The sequence below is a fragment of the Pavona decussata genome, unplaced genomic scaffold (genome assembly GCF_977016875.1).
Source record: "Pavona decussata unplaced genomic scaffold, jaPavDecu1.1 SCAFFOLD_252, whole genome shotgun sequence".
NCBI lineage: Eukaryota > Metazoa > Cnidaria > Anthozoa > Scleractinia > Agariciidae > Pavona > Pavona decussata.
This window is the reverse complement of record NW_028145655.1, coordinates 275,001-291,005: the sequence shown is the minus strand read 5'-3', so window position 1 is coordinate 291,005 and position 16,005 is coordinate 275,001. Positions and strand designations below refer to the sequence as shown.

Here is a 16,005-nt window from a genome sequence, read left to right as displayed (position 1 = left end):
AGAATAAAGGTCGGGTAATGAAGATCCCAAAAACAGAGAAAAAAGCAATTGGGTCCTGCTACATACCACACTTTCCTGTTATAAGGCCGGAAAAAGCAACGACGGAGACGTGCGCTGTTTCTGACGCGTCAGCCAAGTGCGAGGGGATCTCTTTGAGCGATGTCATACCCCAGGGACCTAAGTTGCAACGGGAGCTTTTCAGCGTTCCACAAGCAAGCAATAGCGTTAGTGTGTGACATATAGCAGAGATGTATCTCCACGGTAGTCTTGTATCAGAACATAGCCAGAAATAATGGACTTTTATGGTGAGCGCTCGACCAAACCAAGGTACCAGATAAATATGAATTGATTTTTGTGCTATTCGGAATGAATTGGTGTCCGTTTCAGTCGCAGTTCGTATTCATTCGACGAAGTATAAATAAAATGTTCCACTGGCTGCTGTAATACTACTAGAGTGAGCATATATGGACGATAGCATGGATACTGTTCCATAAGATAAGACAGCGATAGACTAGTATAGAAAACTTCCGACGTTGTAGGAGATGGCTGGCATACACGCACGCAAATGGCTGTCCATTTCAGAAGAGCTGTTGAAGGAGATACCAGCGGAGGATAAAGCATGAAAGGTGGATTTAGATGATGAAGAGCTGCCCTGTGTGAAGACGCTCAGAATACTATGGGTGGAGAAGGAAAACACGTATAGAGTTTATCCACCTAGAAATGTGTACAGATGTTAGACCTAATAAAGTGCAGTTTGCTGAGAAGAAAAACCACATTTTGCGGCCCCTTGGGATTTTCTGACGCCATACACCATTCGTGCAGAGGTTTTGCTCTATGAAACCTGGTCCACAGGCATCGACTAATGGGGAGTCGCTACAGATGGAATAGGAAAAGAAGGTTAGGCGGTGGCTCAACGAATTAGAGCATTTAGAGAACATAAAAATCGCGATGTCTTCAGCCGGTAGATAGATTTGTGAAGGTCGGGAGCCTGTACGCATTTGTAGATGCCTCATCGAATATGCGTCTGGAACTGTAGCGTATTAAAGATATGAGCACAGTGATGGAACTGTTTTGGTTCACTTAGTGGCTTCTAGGTGACTTGCACCCCTTGCAGCCACAAGAATCCCTCGTTTAGAGCTGATGGGCGCAATTCTTGGATTAAGACTCAGTGTATCGATATCGAAAGCATTGAAGATTGCAACTCGGGAAATCACGTTTTAGTCGGATAGCATGAACGTGTTATGGTAGATTTATCGCCGGAAAAGGACATTTAAGCCGTTTGTTATAAATAGAATTGAAGGAATACAGAAGTTCTCAACAGTGGAGGCATTCTTTTAACTGAAGCGAACTCAGCTGATCGTCTAACAAGAGGCTTATCAGTAGAGGAGTAAGCTAGTGAGGACAAATGATGGAAAGGACTTTGTATTTGGAGAGTAAAAAAATCTGAATGGGAAGTAGATCATATCATGAAACAGTAACGAAAGAGGTCAGGAAACAAGCAGGCCTACAAGCTGACTACAGCATTAAAGGGACAACGTTGTTATCTATAAAAAACAATGCTACGTAGCGGCTTGAAACGAAAAAGGGCGAGGATCTTTCTTCTGTTTAATCTTTCACCCGCAGTTCAAATATATGTTTCATATATATAGATATTAATATGTTCCTACAAAAATGTAGGTCGCTCCCTCGGGTCACAAACATTTGGAAGTCTTCAACAGATTCTCAGAGAGTTGCCGTTAATCCGCAATTAAATACAGGCGGTTTTCTGCAGGTATCATAGATAAGTCTGGAAGTAAATCACCTTTAAAAAGTGATTTACAAGATGTCTCAGCTTATTGTGTTTCTTAATTGATTCTTAACAGCTACTTTGACTCCGTGGACAAACCCACCAACCACCAACAGACCAGCGTTACCGACTCCCAGTCAAGCAACAGGTACTACATGAATTGTTTTTTTTGAAGTATATATTACTAGATTTAGGTGTTCAAAATGTAACGTTACATTTGTCGACGACTTTCACATACAAACTGCGTGACGATGAGTAATTGAAGATTTAAAGGAGCCAGCCATTACAGTTCAGTTTAAAAATGTACCATTTCGGTGAAAAACAGGCTCTCCATTAATGCAGTTGAAAACACACTTCTTAAGAAGAAACATTACAATGCTTCCTTGGACAACAGACAACACAAAGAACACGATTCAATATTTTCTTACTACTAAATTGACTAGTAGGTGACTGTATTTCTTTTTCTTCCCTTTTTTTTTTCTTTCCTCCCCAAGAAGAAATGGCGGGACCCGTGCGCGGCCGACCATGTCTGTGACGTAAATTCAAAATTAAATTTATGGGGCTCAACTGGTCACCTTAAATGACATCTGACGGCAATCCCATGCTAAATTAGCTCAACAAAAATGAACGGAGAGGGACCAAAACTCTGAAGATTGAAAGTATAATTTCGGGCGATTACTGAGATAGTTTCTTCTAGCCCGACAGGTGTTGAAACGCCTATAAAGACACGGGTTCTACCTTCTCCGGGTGTCTGCTTTGTGGTACAGAGAAAATTCAGTAATCGTCGAAAGAGAACTAGTTTAAAAGGAAAAAGGCTAAAAGGGTAGCCAATGCTTTGGATTTCCAGCTTAATAGCGTCGACGTCGAACGATTCTTCTGCAACGATCGATCGTTGCCACAAAAACCTCTTAAAAACTGCCCAGAGGAGGCGAACGTAGTGAAGAATGAAATCAAGAGTACTTTCGATTCGGCAAACCTGCTTAAATATGGCATGAGGTGTGATTCTTATATTTCACCACGCAATTTTGTGCCAACCAAGACAAATTGTCATTTAACAAACGCGAGACCAAAGATGCCCATGTAAAAACATAGTGAACAGACCTACGCGACTCACGCTGTGTCCATTGTATTGATAAAACGTTTACATTTTGGTTTTACAAGCATGTCTTCAAGCGTTTTATTCTTATCATCCTGAGCCATTTGTATTAGCTTCTCTATCCCATTGTGTACACTAGCACTGTGGCATTTGATAATTAGTTTATCGGCTCGGATTATTCGGCGGTGACCTCTGTAGATTTTAAAAATTCGACTTGATCCTGTGTCAGCGACATCAAGGGCGAAATAAACGACAGCTATGGATTGAAAGTTCGACCGTTTCACGGCATCAAGAACCATCGGCGCAGCTTGGAAAATTAGAGACTTTCGCAATCGAGTCGTCTGAATAACGAACACATCTTGCATGATAACCAACTTTTTCAACGATTCCCGTTGCACAGCTTTGAGATTTTAAATCTTAAACTTCTCAATAACACGATCGGATACTATCCACTTAATCCACCATAACCCTCTTAAAGCAAAATTACGTAATTTATGTTGCCTGGGAGATTCAGGCAGATACGTTTCTCATTGGTGGAAATTAACAGTGCCAAGGTCACGTGTCCAACTATCTCTTCGGAGATGAGCGTGTGCTCATTTCACGAACAGCGGGTGGTTATCGAATGCTAAGCTCACAAATGATTGCAGAACTTCAGCAGATTCTCAGAAAGTGCGTAGTCTCCTCTGAAAACAAATGGAACTACTTGAAAATGTAATAAAAATTTGCTGGTTGTTGAGAGGCCCTCCATGACCTTTGAATACATGTAGAGAAAATAACTAGCCAATGTTTGACTGATCTCCCCTGATTGTTCCTGATACTGAAAATTATAAAACATTTGTTTGTACTTGTCAAAAACTGCCCTATTCTAATTTTCCATCGATCCGCAATTAAATACCAGGCGGTTTTCTCACAAGCAACGTAGATAAGTCTGCAAGTGCATCACCTTGACAAACTGGTTTACTAGATGTCCCTATTTACTTTGCCTTTAATTTCACTCTCAACAGACAATGTGACTCCGTCCATAAACCCACCAACCACAAACAGACCAGCGTCCGGGACACCGAGTCCAGCACAAGGTAATAAATGACTTGTGTTTTTTGAAGTATACATTACTGGAGTAAGGTTTTCAATCATACGTTAGACTTGTCGACAACTTTAGCATACAAATTGTTCGACGATGAGGAATTGAAGATTTAAGGGAGCTTACCATTACCGGTCAGTTTAAAAATTGACCAATTCAGTTAAAAACAGGTTCACCTAGGTCTCCATTAATGTAGTTTATGACACACTTCTTAACAAGAAACCAAACAATGCCTGCTTGGTCAAACCCACCGACAACACAAAGACCACAATCAACTATCTTCCAACTACTGCGTTGGCTACTAGGTGATTTTTCTTCTCTTAGTATACGTTGTTAATATATTTTTTTGAAAATGTAATTCAACTGCCGCCTTCATGTCTCTTCATGTCTCCCCCCACCCCTCGACCTTCCCAGACCCAGAAAACAAAAAAAGAAGCCCGGTCTAGATAGGGTTAAATTAAGGGCAAGAATTAACATTAAACGAGGCTTCCGAATGACTTGTGTAATTAAAATCGCATAAATTGTGTATTTTTTTCTTTATTCCAAAGTTTCCGATTGTCATAAACCTTATATGCCAGCCCCAATTGATAGTAACAATTTAGGAAGCTCACTTAATTAAAGTGCACCTATCCCCCCCCCCCCCCCCCATTTTTTCTTCAAAAATCTTCATATTTTGCCGAATATCTGCGAATCATCTGGTATCGTATTTTGTGCTTCCCGGAGATGTGAAGGCTTACACGTCGAAGAGCGAAAGGCTCGAGAGCGCGCTGAGAGATTAGCAGCTAAGGGTTTTAGTGAATAGCTAGCCATTGAGGCTTGAGAAGGAAAGGGTCGAAGAAAATTTTTCCCGAAAAATAAGAGAGCCTGAGAAAAGATAAACAGGCATAAAAGATCACCAAAGAAAACGTCAAAGAAACCCATTTAGCCCTGGAGAGAGAGATCAGCGAGGAGCTCGGCCTAGAAGCAGAATTAGACGATAAGAAGACTCGGTAAACACCATCAGGCACTGACCACAGCTTGAGGGTCCACTAAGCAAAGCATCAACGCCCAGTTTTTTCAAGCCCGTATCGACTAAGCAACTGCGGTACCCGAACGCAAGCTAATGTAGCCCTGACAGTACTTATCGGACGAAGGGTCATTGAGAATTTGGATCATTCCATCTCTGCTTACCTCTACAAGTATGGAGGAAGAAGAGGACAAATCGCACTTTATTTGGAGGAACTTAGAGATTTTAAGCCAATCTGTGTCGGTAACGTCAGAGATATAGAGAAGTTCGCTGATATCCAAGACATCGAAGTTATCAACCTTAAAGAGGCTGGCCGACATAAGGAGTTGGGCAATGGATCGCTCTATGATAAGCTACAGAGGAAGATGACATAGTAAATGCTAGCATAGTACCATCGACGGAAACCACAGTGCGTAGAAGCATTACGACAATGGGTTATACAAGAAGCAGAATTCCAGACAGTACAAGCTGAGACGACTTCGAGGGATATGGAGCAATTGCAGTACCCCAAGCAGAAATCAAACGTTTTCTTGGCCAGATCAGTTCACTCGCGGGGAATCCAAACCAGTGGCCTAGGAAAAGCCGCCGAACATGCAAAGTTTGTGGAAATAACCACCCATTTGGTGCGACGAGTCTTAGGTATAACCGTTGAAAAGAGGTGGCGGAAAGCAGCCCAACAACGTTGTTGCTATAGATGGCAAGGAGAGACCCAACACGGAATATCGTTCCCACAGTCCCGAGTTTTTGGTTTGTAGGGACGCACAACAGTCGTACTACATTGTAAAAGAAAGGAGAGGCCGGAGATTGCAAGGAACGGCAATAGGAGTGACAGCTACAACCTTCAGTCCTTAAACGTCCATCGGGATGAAACTAAAGTAGCTCCAGTAGGAGATTTAACGGAGGGGGAGTCCACACAGGTCTTACCGGATACATCGAACACAACAGCAATGCACATGAAAGAAACTAGACGCGAATACGTTGTAACGAGGAAAGTAACAGCAGTAATGAAAAATGGTGCAAGACGAGTGGTCGTCAATGCGCTACTAGGCGATGCTAGCAGTAAGACATACATCAACAGTTGAATTAGGACTTTAATGGGAAAACCGTAGAGTAACTGTTTACGTTCTAAATGGTCGAAGCGACAGCTTTGAGACAAAAATCTTCCAACTAAATCTTGAAAGCTTAGATGGAAAGATAGATGTAAAGATAGCAGCTTTCACTACAGAACGCGTTTCAGGGAACATTGGAGCAATCAACTGGGCAAAATACGCGAAGAAGTTGGAGCATCTAAAGGGTATTACTTTACCTTGGACCACGCCCAATCATCAACATTTTCTTAGGTATCAATCAGAGAGAGGTATTATAAGAAAACCAGTAAAAACAGTTGGACGGTTAATGCCCTTCGGATGGACACGATCGGCGATCCAAATAGTACTGATCAGGGACGCTATCGAGCAAGTTTCGTTCACACTTATTTTATACGTGCCGACGATAAGAGCAGCAACTAAATTGCAAACTCCAAAAGGTCTTGGAGATAGAATTGCTAAGTCACGGCTTTGAGACTCCAAATGAGAAATTCGCGCTCGAGAAACTTAAGAGGTCTATCAAATTTGAGAGCGGGCGGTACGAAGTCTTAGTTCCTTGGAAAGACAACCGGTCAGTGTTACCGGACAACTACGAGACAACCCTGAGATGCCTGAGAAGAACAGAGAAACGCATTCTCAAGGAGCCAGAAGAAAGGTTGCGTAAGGAAGATCCCAAAAACAGAAAAAAGCGCATTAAGTCCTGTTGCCTACCACACTGATCTGTTATGAGGCCGGACGGAGCAACGACGGAGACGAACATTGTGTCTGACCCGTCAGCCAAGTGCAAGGGAATCTTTTAGCGATGTCGTACACCAGGGACCTAAGTTGAAACGAGAGCTTTTCAGCGTTTTGATTCTGTTCCACAAGCAAGCAATAGCGTTAGTATGTGGCATAACAGAAATGTATCTCTGCATAAGTCTTACGCCAGAAGATAGTATAATGGACTTTTATGGGGAGCGCTCGACCAAACCAAGGTACCAGATGAATATGAATCTAAATAAATGGCAGTCGGAATGAATTCGTCGCAGTTTCAGTCTCAGTTCGTTGTACAAGAACATCCAAAAAAGTATCAATAAAAATTTTCAACTGGCTGCGGTGACAATACCATCTCTGGCAATATTATCTTTAACTATCTGTCAACATATATGGACGATAGCATGGATTCAGTTTCAGACGATAAGACAGCCATAGACTTTTACAAAAAAAACTTTTAACGCTGGGGAAGAATGCTGGTATGCACGCACGTAAATGGCTGTCTAATTCAGAACAATTGTTGTGGGAGATACCAGCAGCGAAAAGTGGACCTAGATAAGGGCAAGCTGCCCTCTGTTCAGAAGTTCGGAGTACTATGGGAAGAGAAGGAAAACATGTTCATCTTCCGAGTCCATCCACCTCGAGATGTGTACAGATGTTAGACCTACTAAAGCGCAGTTTCCTGAGAAGAATAACATTTTTCGCGCCTTTGGGATTTTGGACGCCATATACCATTCGTGTAAAGGCTTTGTTCCGAGAGATCTGGACCACGGGCAACGACTAGTGAACAGTCGCTTCAGTTGTAACAAGAAAAGAAGGCTATTCGGTGATTCAACAATGAACTAGAGCATTTAGTAAAAATTAAGATCGTGATGTCTATAGCCGGTAGACAGGGAAGTGAAGTCTGCGAGTCTGCACACATTCGTGGATGCCTCATCGAATATGTATGGAGCGGTCGTGTATTACAGACATGAGCACATTGATGGAACTGTTTTGCTCCATCTAGTGGCTTCTAAATCAAGAGTTGCACCCCTTACAGTCACAAGTATCCTTCGTTTAGAGCTGATCGGCGCAATTCTAGGATTCAGACTAAGTGCATCGTTATCGAAAGCATTGAAGATTGCAACTAGCATGAACGTGTTATGGTAGACAAATCGCCTAACCAACCAGGACATTTAAGGCGTTTGTTGTAAACAGAATTGGAGAAATACAGTCTAACACAAGTCCTCGACTGTGGATGCATTTTCCACTGACGATAATTCAGCTGATTGTCTCACAAGAGTCTTATCAGTCGAGGAGCTAGCTAGCAAGGACACCCGGTGGGACGGACCTTTTTGTATTTACAGAGGAAAAATATCCAAATGGGCAATAGATCGAATCATGAGACAGCAACGAAAGAGGCCAGAAAACAGGCACGCCTACAGACTGACTGCAGCATTAAAGGGACAACGATGTTGACTATCCAAAACCATGCTACGTAGCGGCTTGAAACGAGAGGCTTTTCTACCTGGATTAGTCCCATCAGAACACTGGCCTGGGTTTATCGCCTCGTACACAATTGTCTGAGTTTACGTCGAGAGAAACGCATTAAAAGTGGGCTGACTACCAACAACATCGAGGACGCGCGCATTCAAGTAATGAAGTCAGCACAAGCGGAATCATTTGGAGAAGAGTACTGATAATTGACAAGTGATAAAACACTTCTAGGTGGTAACAAGTTACTCGCCCTTAAACCAAGAATTGATGAAGATGGATTTATGAGATCTGGTGCTCGTCTAGAGAATGCTGAGTATTTATCACATGACGTTAAGTACCCTAACATCTTACCATGAAAGAACTGAGGAACCAAGCTGATCATGGGACATTATCATGGAAAAAGGGAATCACACCTCAAACATTGCTAATGTTGTCCTCTCCTGTTTTTGGTTAATGCAGAGGCGAAAAGAAATCCGAGATTGTGAAGCTTAGTGCTATGAATATCGAAAGAGAAAAGCCAAACTGTCGCAACAAATCACAGCGGCTCACCCAAGAATTAGGCTTTAGACTCCACCTCTTGCGTTCGGTCGTATGCTTGTAGATTTGAAGGGCCTTTCATAACATTCCAGGGCAAAGGACAACAAACAGCTAAGGTATAACTTTGTCTGTTTACATGTATAACCACCAGAGCGGTACATTTCAAAATGGCAATTGCACTGGACAACGATTCCTTCCTTAACCTATTTTAGGGTTAGCGAATCACAGAGGATTGCCGAAAGAAATGAATTCAGAAAATGGGACTCATTTCGGGGGAGCAAATCAAAAACTGTAAGAACTTGTTGTAGACAAGTTAGACGAAAACAAGATTAGAGTAACTACAGCCGACAAAGAAGTACAATGGCATTTCAATCCCCCTTTGACTCCACACTTTGGCGGTGCACACGGGTCTAAGATAAAGGCGTCTAAACGAGCTATATATGGGATTTCTGGGAACACTGATGTGACAGACGAAGAACTGATAACGGCCTTCACTAGTGCAGAAGCCCTGATAAACTCACACCTTTTAACACATCAGTCAGCGAATCCTGCAGATGATGTCCCGTTAATACCAAATCATTTTCTACATGGGAAAGTCGGTGGACAGTTCGCGCCTGAATCTGTAGTCGGAATTAAGTCCTAAAAGGCAATGGAGACGCGTTCAAGAGTTAAGCCGACACTTTTTTATACTTTTGTTTATGAGGTGTGCAATACAAAACGACACTAAAAGACTTTAACACTAGTTTTCTTACAATAAGATTACTTACAATATTACATAACAATACTGACGTATATGTAAGCAGTAATATTACTTAATATTATTTATAGTATTACTTAAATAGAAGAAAGATCCTCGCAGTTATTAAAGGACCCTATGCAGTTGCAAAAAGAAATCCAGAAAGAATTCATGTTTGAACGGGATTTGAACCCATGACCACTGCGATGCCGGTGCAGTGCTCTACCAACTGAGCTATCAAGCCAACTGGGAGCTGGTCATATTGTGAGTTCGTGATATACCCGTGAAGCGTGAATAAATTAATACGAATATATGAAACATAGATATTTTTTTCGCAACTGCTTAGGTTGTGTTACAACTGCGAGTATCTTCCTTTATTGAACATTTAACCCGAAGTTCACATATATGTTTCATATATTTATATAAATATAATCCTACAAAAATGTAGCCTCGAATTCCGTCGACCCCTCGGGTCACAAATGTTTGGAAGTCTTCAACAGATTCTCAGAAAGTTGTTATTGTTCCGTAATTAAATACAGGCGGTTTTTTCTGACAAGTGTCACGGATAAGTTTGGAAGTACACCACCTAGACAAACTGGTTTACAAGATGTCTCTATTTATTGTCTTTCTAAATTGATTCTTAACAGCTACTTTGACTCCGTGGACAAACCCACCAACCACAAACAGATCAGCGTCCCCGACACCGAGTCCAGGAACAGGTAAGATATCGCTTGTGTTTTTTGAAGTATATATAAGTAGATTAAGGTTTTCAAACTGTAACGTTACATTTTTCGACAACTTCCACATACAAACTGCGCGACGATAAGTAATTGAAGATTTAAGGGAACCAGCCATTACAGTTCAGTGTAAAAAAATACCATTTCGGTGAAAAACAGGTTTTGCATTAATGTAGTTTGAAACACGTTTCTTAACAAGAAACAATACAATACTTCCTTGGACAAACCAACAGACAACACAAAGACCACTACTCACTATTTTCTTCTACTAAACTGACTACTAGGTGACTGTATTTTTTTTTTCTTCTCTTAATTCTTTCCTCCCCGGGAAGAGACGGCGGGACACGTGCGCGGCCGACCATGTTTGTGACGTAAATTCAAAATGAAATTTATGCAGCTCAACTGGTCACCTTAAATAACATCCGACGGCAATCCCATGTTAAATTAGATCAACAAACAGAAGCGCGAATGCGACCAAAACTCTGAAGATTGAAAGTATAATTGCGGGCGATTGCTGAGTTTCTTCTAGCCCGACAGGTGATGAAACTGCTATGAACACTGCGGGTTCTACCCTCTCCGGGTGTCTCCTCTGTGTTACAGAGCAAATTAGGTAATCGTCGAAAGAGAACTAGTTTAAAAGGCAAAGTTAAAGATGTTGCTTGAAGAGTAGCCAATGCTTTGGATTTCGAGCTTAATAGCGTCGACGTCGAACGATTCTTGTGCAACGTACGATCGATCGCTGTCACAAAAACATCAAACTTCTTGAAAAATGCCCAGAGGAGGTGAGAGTTGTGAAGAATAAAATCAAGAATAGTTTTGATTCGGCAAACCTGCTTATACGTGGCGTGAGGTGTGATTCTTATATTTCACCGCGCAATGTTGTGCCAACCAAGACCGCTTGTCATTTACCAAATGCGAGACCAAAGATGCCCGTTTAACAGTTTGAATTTTACAACTTACTATAAAGAACAGGAGCAACGAGTAAAAATTGAGCGGACAGACCTCTGTGACTCACGCTGTGTCCATTGTATCGATAGAAACGTTTACATTTTGGTTTTACAAGCACGTCTTCAAGCGTTTTTTGCTTTGCTATAAGAGATTTTTCCTATCATTCTGAGCCATTTGGATTAGCTTCTCTATCCCATTGTGTACCCTAGCACTGTGGCATTTGCTAATTGGCTTATTGGCTCGGATTATACTGCGGTGACCCCTACAGATTTCAAAAATTTGAGTTGATCCTATATCAGCGACATTAAAGGCGAAATAACGACAGCTATGGATTGAAAGTTCGACCGTTTTTAGGAATCAAAAACCATCGACGCAGCTTGGAAAATTAGAGACTTTCCCGTTCCAGTCGGTTGAATATTACAAGAATACATCTTGCATGTTAACCAACTTTTTTCAACGATTCCCATTGCACAGCTTTGAGATTTTCAACCTTAAACTGTTCAATAACACGATCGTATACTATCCACCTCATCCACCATGTAGAAATTAAATCGTTCAAAGCTAATTTATGTTGCCTGCCCGATTCAGGCAGGTCTACTCTTTTCTCATAAGTCGAAATTAACAACGCCAAAGTGACGCGTCCAGCTGTCTCCTCCAGGATGAGCGTGGGCTCATTTCGTGAACAGCGGCTGGTAATCGAGCCTAACTTCACAAACGTTTTGAGATCTTCCAAACATTATTAGAAAGTTGGCGTTCTACTTTGAAAAAAATTGGAACTACTAGAAAATATTTTAAAAAATGTACTGGTCATTGAGAGGCCCTCGATGAGTTTTGGACGCACATAGACGAATTGAAATAACTAGCCTAAACTTGCGTGATCGCCCCTGATTGCTCCTGATACTGAGGATTATAAAACATTTGTTTGTATTTGTCAACAACTGCAATATTCAAATTGTGTATCGATCTGCAATTAAATACCAGGCGATTTTCTGACAGAAATAATGGATCAGTTTGGAAGTTTCTTTTCTCTCGACCCCAGAACCGGAGTTTTATTCACCCATCATTGTTAATACAGTACTGTTACATTAGGTAGATATAGAGGTGGAGAGGATCTCAGCAGGCTCTACTGAGCGTTTCACCAGAGATCTCAAATAAAAGTTTCGTTACTGTTACAGTTGAAGTGTACAACCTTGACTAACTGGCTTACAAGTTGTCTCTATTTATTTCCTTTTTTCAATTGATTCTTAACAGCCAGTTTGACTCCGTCGACAAACCTCCCGACCACAAACATACCGACACCAAGTCAAGCACCAGGTAATAGATGACTTGTGTTTTTGAAGTATATATTACCAGAGTTAGGTTTTAATCTAACGTTACACTTGTGGCAATTGTCCCATACAAATTGCGCAACTTTAAGGACTTGAGAATTAGGGAGCTTACTATTACCGGTGAGTTTAAAAATGCACCAATTCAGTTATAAACAGGTTCACCTAGGTCTTCATTAATGTACACAGCTTATAACTCACTCCTTAACAGGAAACACTACAACACCTCCTTGGACAAACCCACCGGCAACAAAAACACCACCATTCACTATCTTCTTACTACATTAATTACTAGGCGACTGCATTACTCTTTCTTCTCTAAGCAAACATTGTTAATAAAATGTTTGAAAATTGAATCTCTCAGCGCTTTCATGTCTATAGAACAAAAGGTTTTGATCGGCGCAATGTTTTAAATGGATAATTTTTTAAACTTGGTGGAGAAGTAAGTTTCCCAAAGCTGGTTTCTTATTGTATTTGGTTGCGGCAATCAGCATTCGATTGTCACTTTCTAAAAATTTATTCTGCAAGCCAAGTAAATGCATTTTTTGTTTTGTTTTGGCTAAATTTGGATAACATCTTATGTAAATAGAGGATATTAATTTAAGGAGTGTTGCAATAAGTCAGATCCTCTTGGCAATATTCAACATTAAACGAGGCTTCCGAATGACTTGCTGAAGTAAAACACATGGATGTAATGTATAATATTTCTTTACCTGCAAGTTTCCACTAACAAAAAGTCTATTTCAGGCATCCCCCATTGATTCTAACAATATGCTGAGCTCACTCTATTAAGGTGCACCTAAACCCCTCCTCTTTCATTTTTTCTCCCACAAAAATCCGCATAATTTGGTAGGCATCTCTGCGAAAGTTTTTTTATTTTGATTTGGAGAAATCTTCGCTATTTTGTGCCATGTTGAAATACGGAAAATCACCTAAAATCACCACCATTTTAGTTCACGACCGAGTTTTAAGGTGCATGGGTCTAGTGGTTGCTGACATTACTTTGAGAACACGACAACATTATGCACACCTAACTTGTTTATTTTAGAAAGTTAGATTAACCGTATGTAGATGGAGGGGGGATCCCCTCCACAGCGATTTTGAACCTAAATAATTTTTTTTTTAACATTTGCACAAACCCCATGAAACTTAACGTCGTTTTCCGAAATTTAACTGAAACAAGTTTTATGTGGTCGTTTGTATTCACTGACTTTGATGTTGTCATGGCAACTAAATTTTTACAGGCAGTTTTCTTCACAAAATGAAAATTCCTTTTTAAAGTAAAGAAAAACTTTTCTTAATATAACTGTTGTTTTTAGGTAAAATCAGTGTTTCTTTAATTAATGGATCTGATTGGTTTTTGCCCAATTTCGGTGCTTTTCTGAAGTTATGAAAGGAAACGTGATGTAATATTTTTTAAGCCTGGTGAACAAATGAGAATGATGTATTGTTCAGTAGTGACAAAGGCAAACTCGGAAAAAGAAATTCCGAGTGCTCCTATCAGGAGTCGAACCTAAGACCTTACAATTACTATTTCGAATGCTCTACCACTGCCTGGTGAACAAATTAGTATGATATATTATTCAGTAATGACACAGGCAAACTTGGAAAAAGAAATTCCGAGTGTTCCTATCAGGAGTAAGACCTAAGACCTTCCGAATACTAGTTCAGATGTTCTCAGGCTTAAAAAAAATATCACATCACATTTCCTTTCATTGCGCATATGCCACTTATCGACATTCCATTTCTAGCAGTATGCAGGATATTTGTCCCATAAACCTAGTTTAATGGTTTTAGCTTCCACGAGTCTCCTGTAGCTCAGTGGTAGAGCATCCGAACTAGTAATAGTAGGTTCCACTTCTGATTGCAGTTAGTTGCAGAGGTTGTAGTAAGGTTAGGAATTTGCAGGAAGGAATAGCGTACCGTAGATACCTTCTTAAGGCGATGAGCGTCCAGAGGCGAAGAACGAAGAAAAAGATGGGTCGACTTCGTTAGACAGAGGCGTGCTCGATGGGAGTAATCGAAGAGTTCAGTAATATGCTCGAAGTATTTTGTAACCGACGATTTTGTATTTAATTACACAAGTCATGCACAAAGGATTAAGGATCAAAGGATGAAGATTCGAATCAAATAAACAATAGAGAGACACATTTCGAGAAGCATATAACTCAGTGAGGCAGCTCGCCAGTCGCGTGAAAAGAACGAGTAGGGTTAACAATTTAGTGGCTCGAAGTTTCGGTAGCACACCATTGGCGGTTAGGGTGTAAAGAGCGAGTAAGGTTTATAATTTAGTGGCGCGACGGCTCAGCAACCTGCCAATCGCTGTTCAGAGTGTAAAGAACGGGTTAGAGCGAGACAGCGTCGGAATTACTGCTTTCCCAGCAATTTATACTTCCTTGATAGCAGAACGACCCTCGATTGATCGACAATCTTACAGTTCACAACAGCACTAGCAACAACGTTCGCACATTTTTGTAACCAAACGACTCCACAATTTCTACACTTGTATCTAAAGTACAGTAACGTTATGTTAGCGGATAAATGATTTAAGAAATACAAACGCTTTAGCGTGTAAAGAAAGCATGCCAACACATGGAAAATCATGGAAAATGTCATTAAGCACGACAAAAACGCGCGTAGAATTAATGTAAACATTGTCCTTTAATCGGTCCTTCAGAATACGGCCCTCACTTCTCCTTGGTATCTCGCTGTCCTTTTTGCATCCGCCAGTGGGTTGTCAGCATAAGCAACAGCTTCGTCATCCCTAGACTCACTCGAGGTTTGGGTTTTCTCTGCAGTGATAGACGGGATAAATCCTAATCGGGTTCCATTTCGTATCCAGCGATAAAATTGATTTCTGAGTTGCCTGAGTCAAAGCTCGTCTCCAAATGCGATGACGTGGATGACATTGTAAATTGTAGTAGAATTCTGATTGCTATAGAGCCCGAATCGTACGGGTTTTGCTACAGAAAGCTTTGACAGTTCAAAAATAAAGATAACTGACTGAAAATCGCTTGAGCGTGGTCCTCGATTCTATGTCACACCTTGACTTTACCCAGATCCCCTTGGCGCTGTCGTAAACAATTCGGGACTCGACTTTAAAGTGCCTATGAAGTAAAATTTTTTTGGGCATGTTTTTGAAGTTTACCATGTCTTAATTACGAAATTATAAAAGTAATGCGCTAGTAAAAACAGTAAGGTACTTTTTCAGTCGTACAAAGTAGCCCAAAATGACAAAAATAGTGTCCTGGGGACTGGGAACTAGTTTAGCGTTTGATGACGTAGGAAATGCCTCAGAGATTTGTCTACAACACATCTCGCCTTGTTGTTACACAGAATCACCCAATATTTTTATCGTGAAAATTTCCGTGTTCAAGGTTCCTCCCCCCCCCCCCAAAAAAGGACGAAGATCAAGATGGCCTTACCGCTACCGTTCTGA

At 40.9% G+C, this 16,005-nt stretch overlaps 1 protein-coding gene across 1 annotated transcript in view; it reads left to right on the top strand.

Moving 5' to 3' along the window:
- The window catches only part of LOC146456960 (scavenger receptor cysteine-rich domain-containing protein DMBT1-like), a gene marked incomplete at its 3' end in the record, with an annotated part of 596,400 nt that overhangs the window by 360,589 nt on the left and 219,806 nt on the right, over positions 1-16,005 (top strand). Inside the window, exons 7-8 of the mRNA XM_085092482.1 lie at positions 10,204-10,275; positions 12,493-12,555. Coding sequence (XP_084948608.1) covers positions 10,204-10,275; positions 12,493-12,555 — 135 coding nt within the window. The remainder of the gene's footprint in view (positions 1-10,203; positions 10,276-12,492; positions 12,556-16,005) is intronic.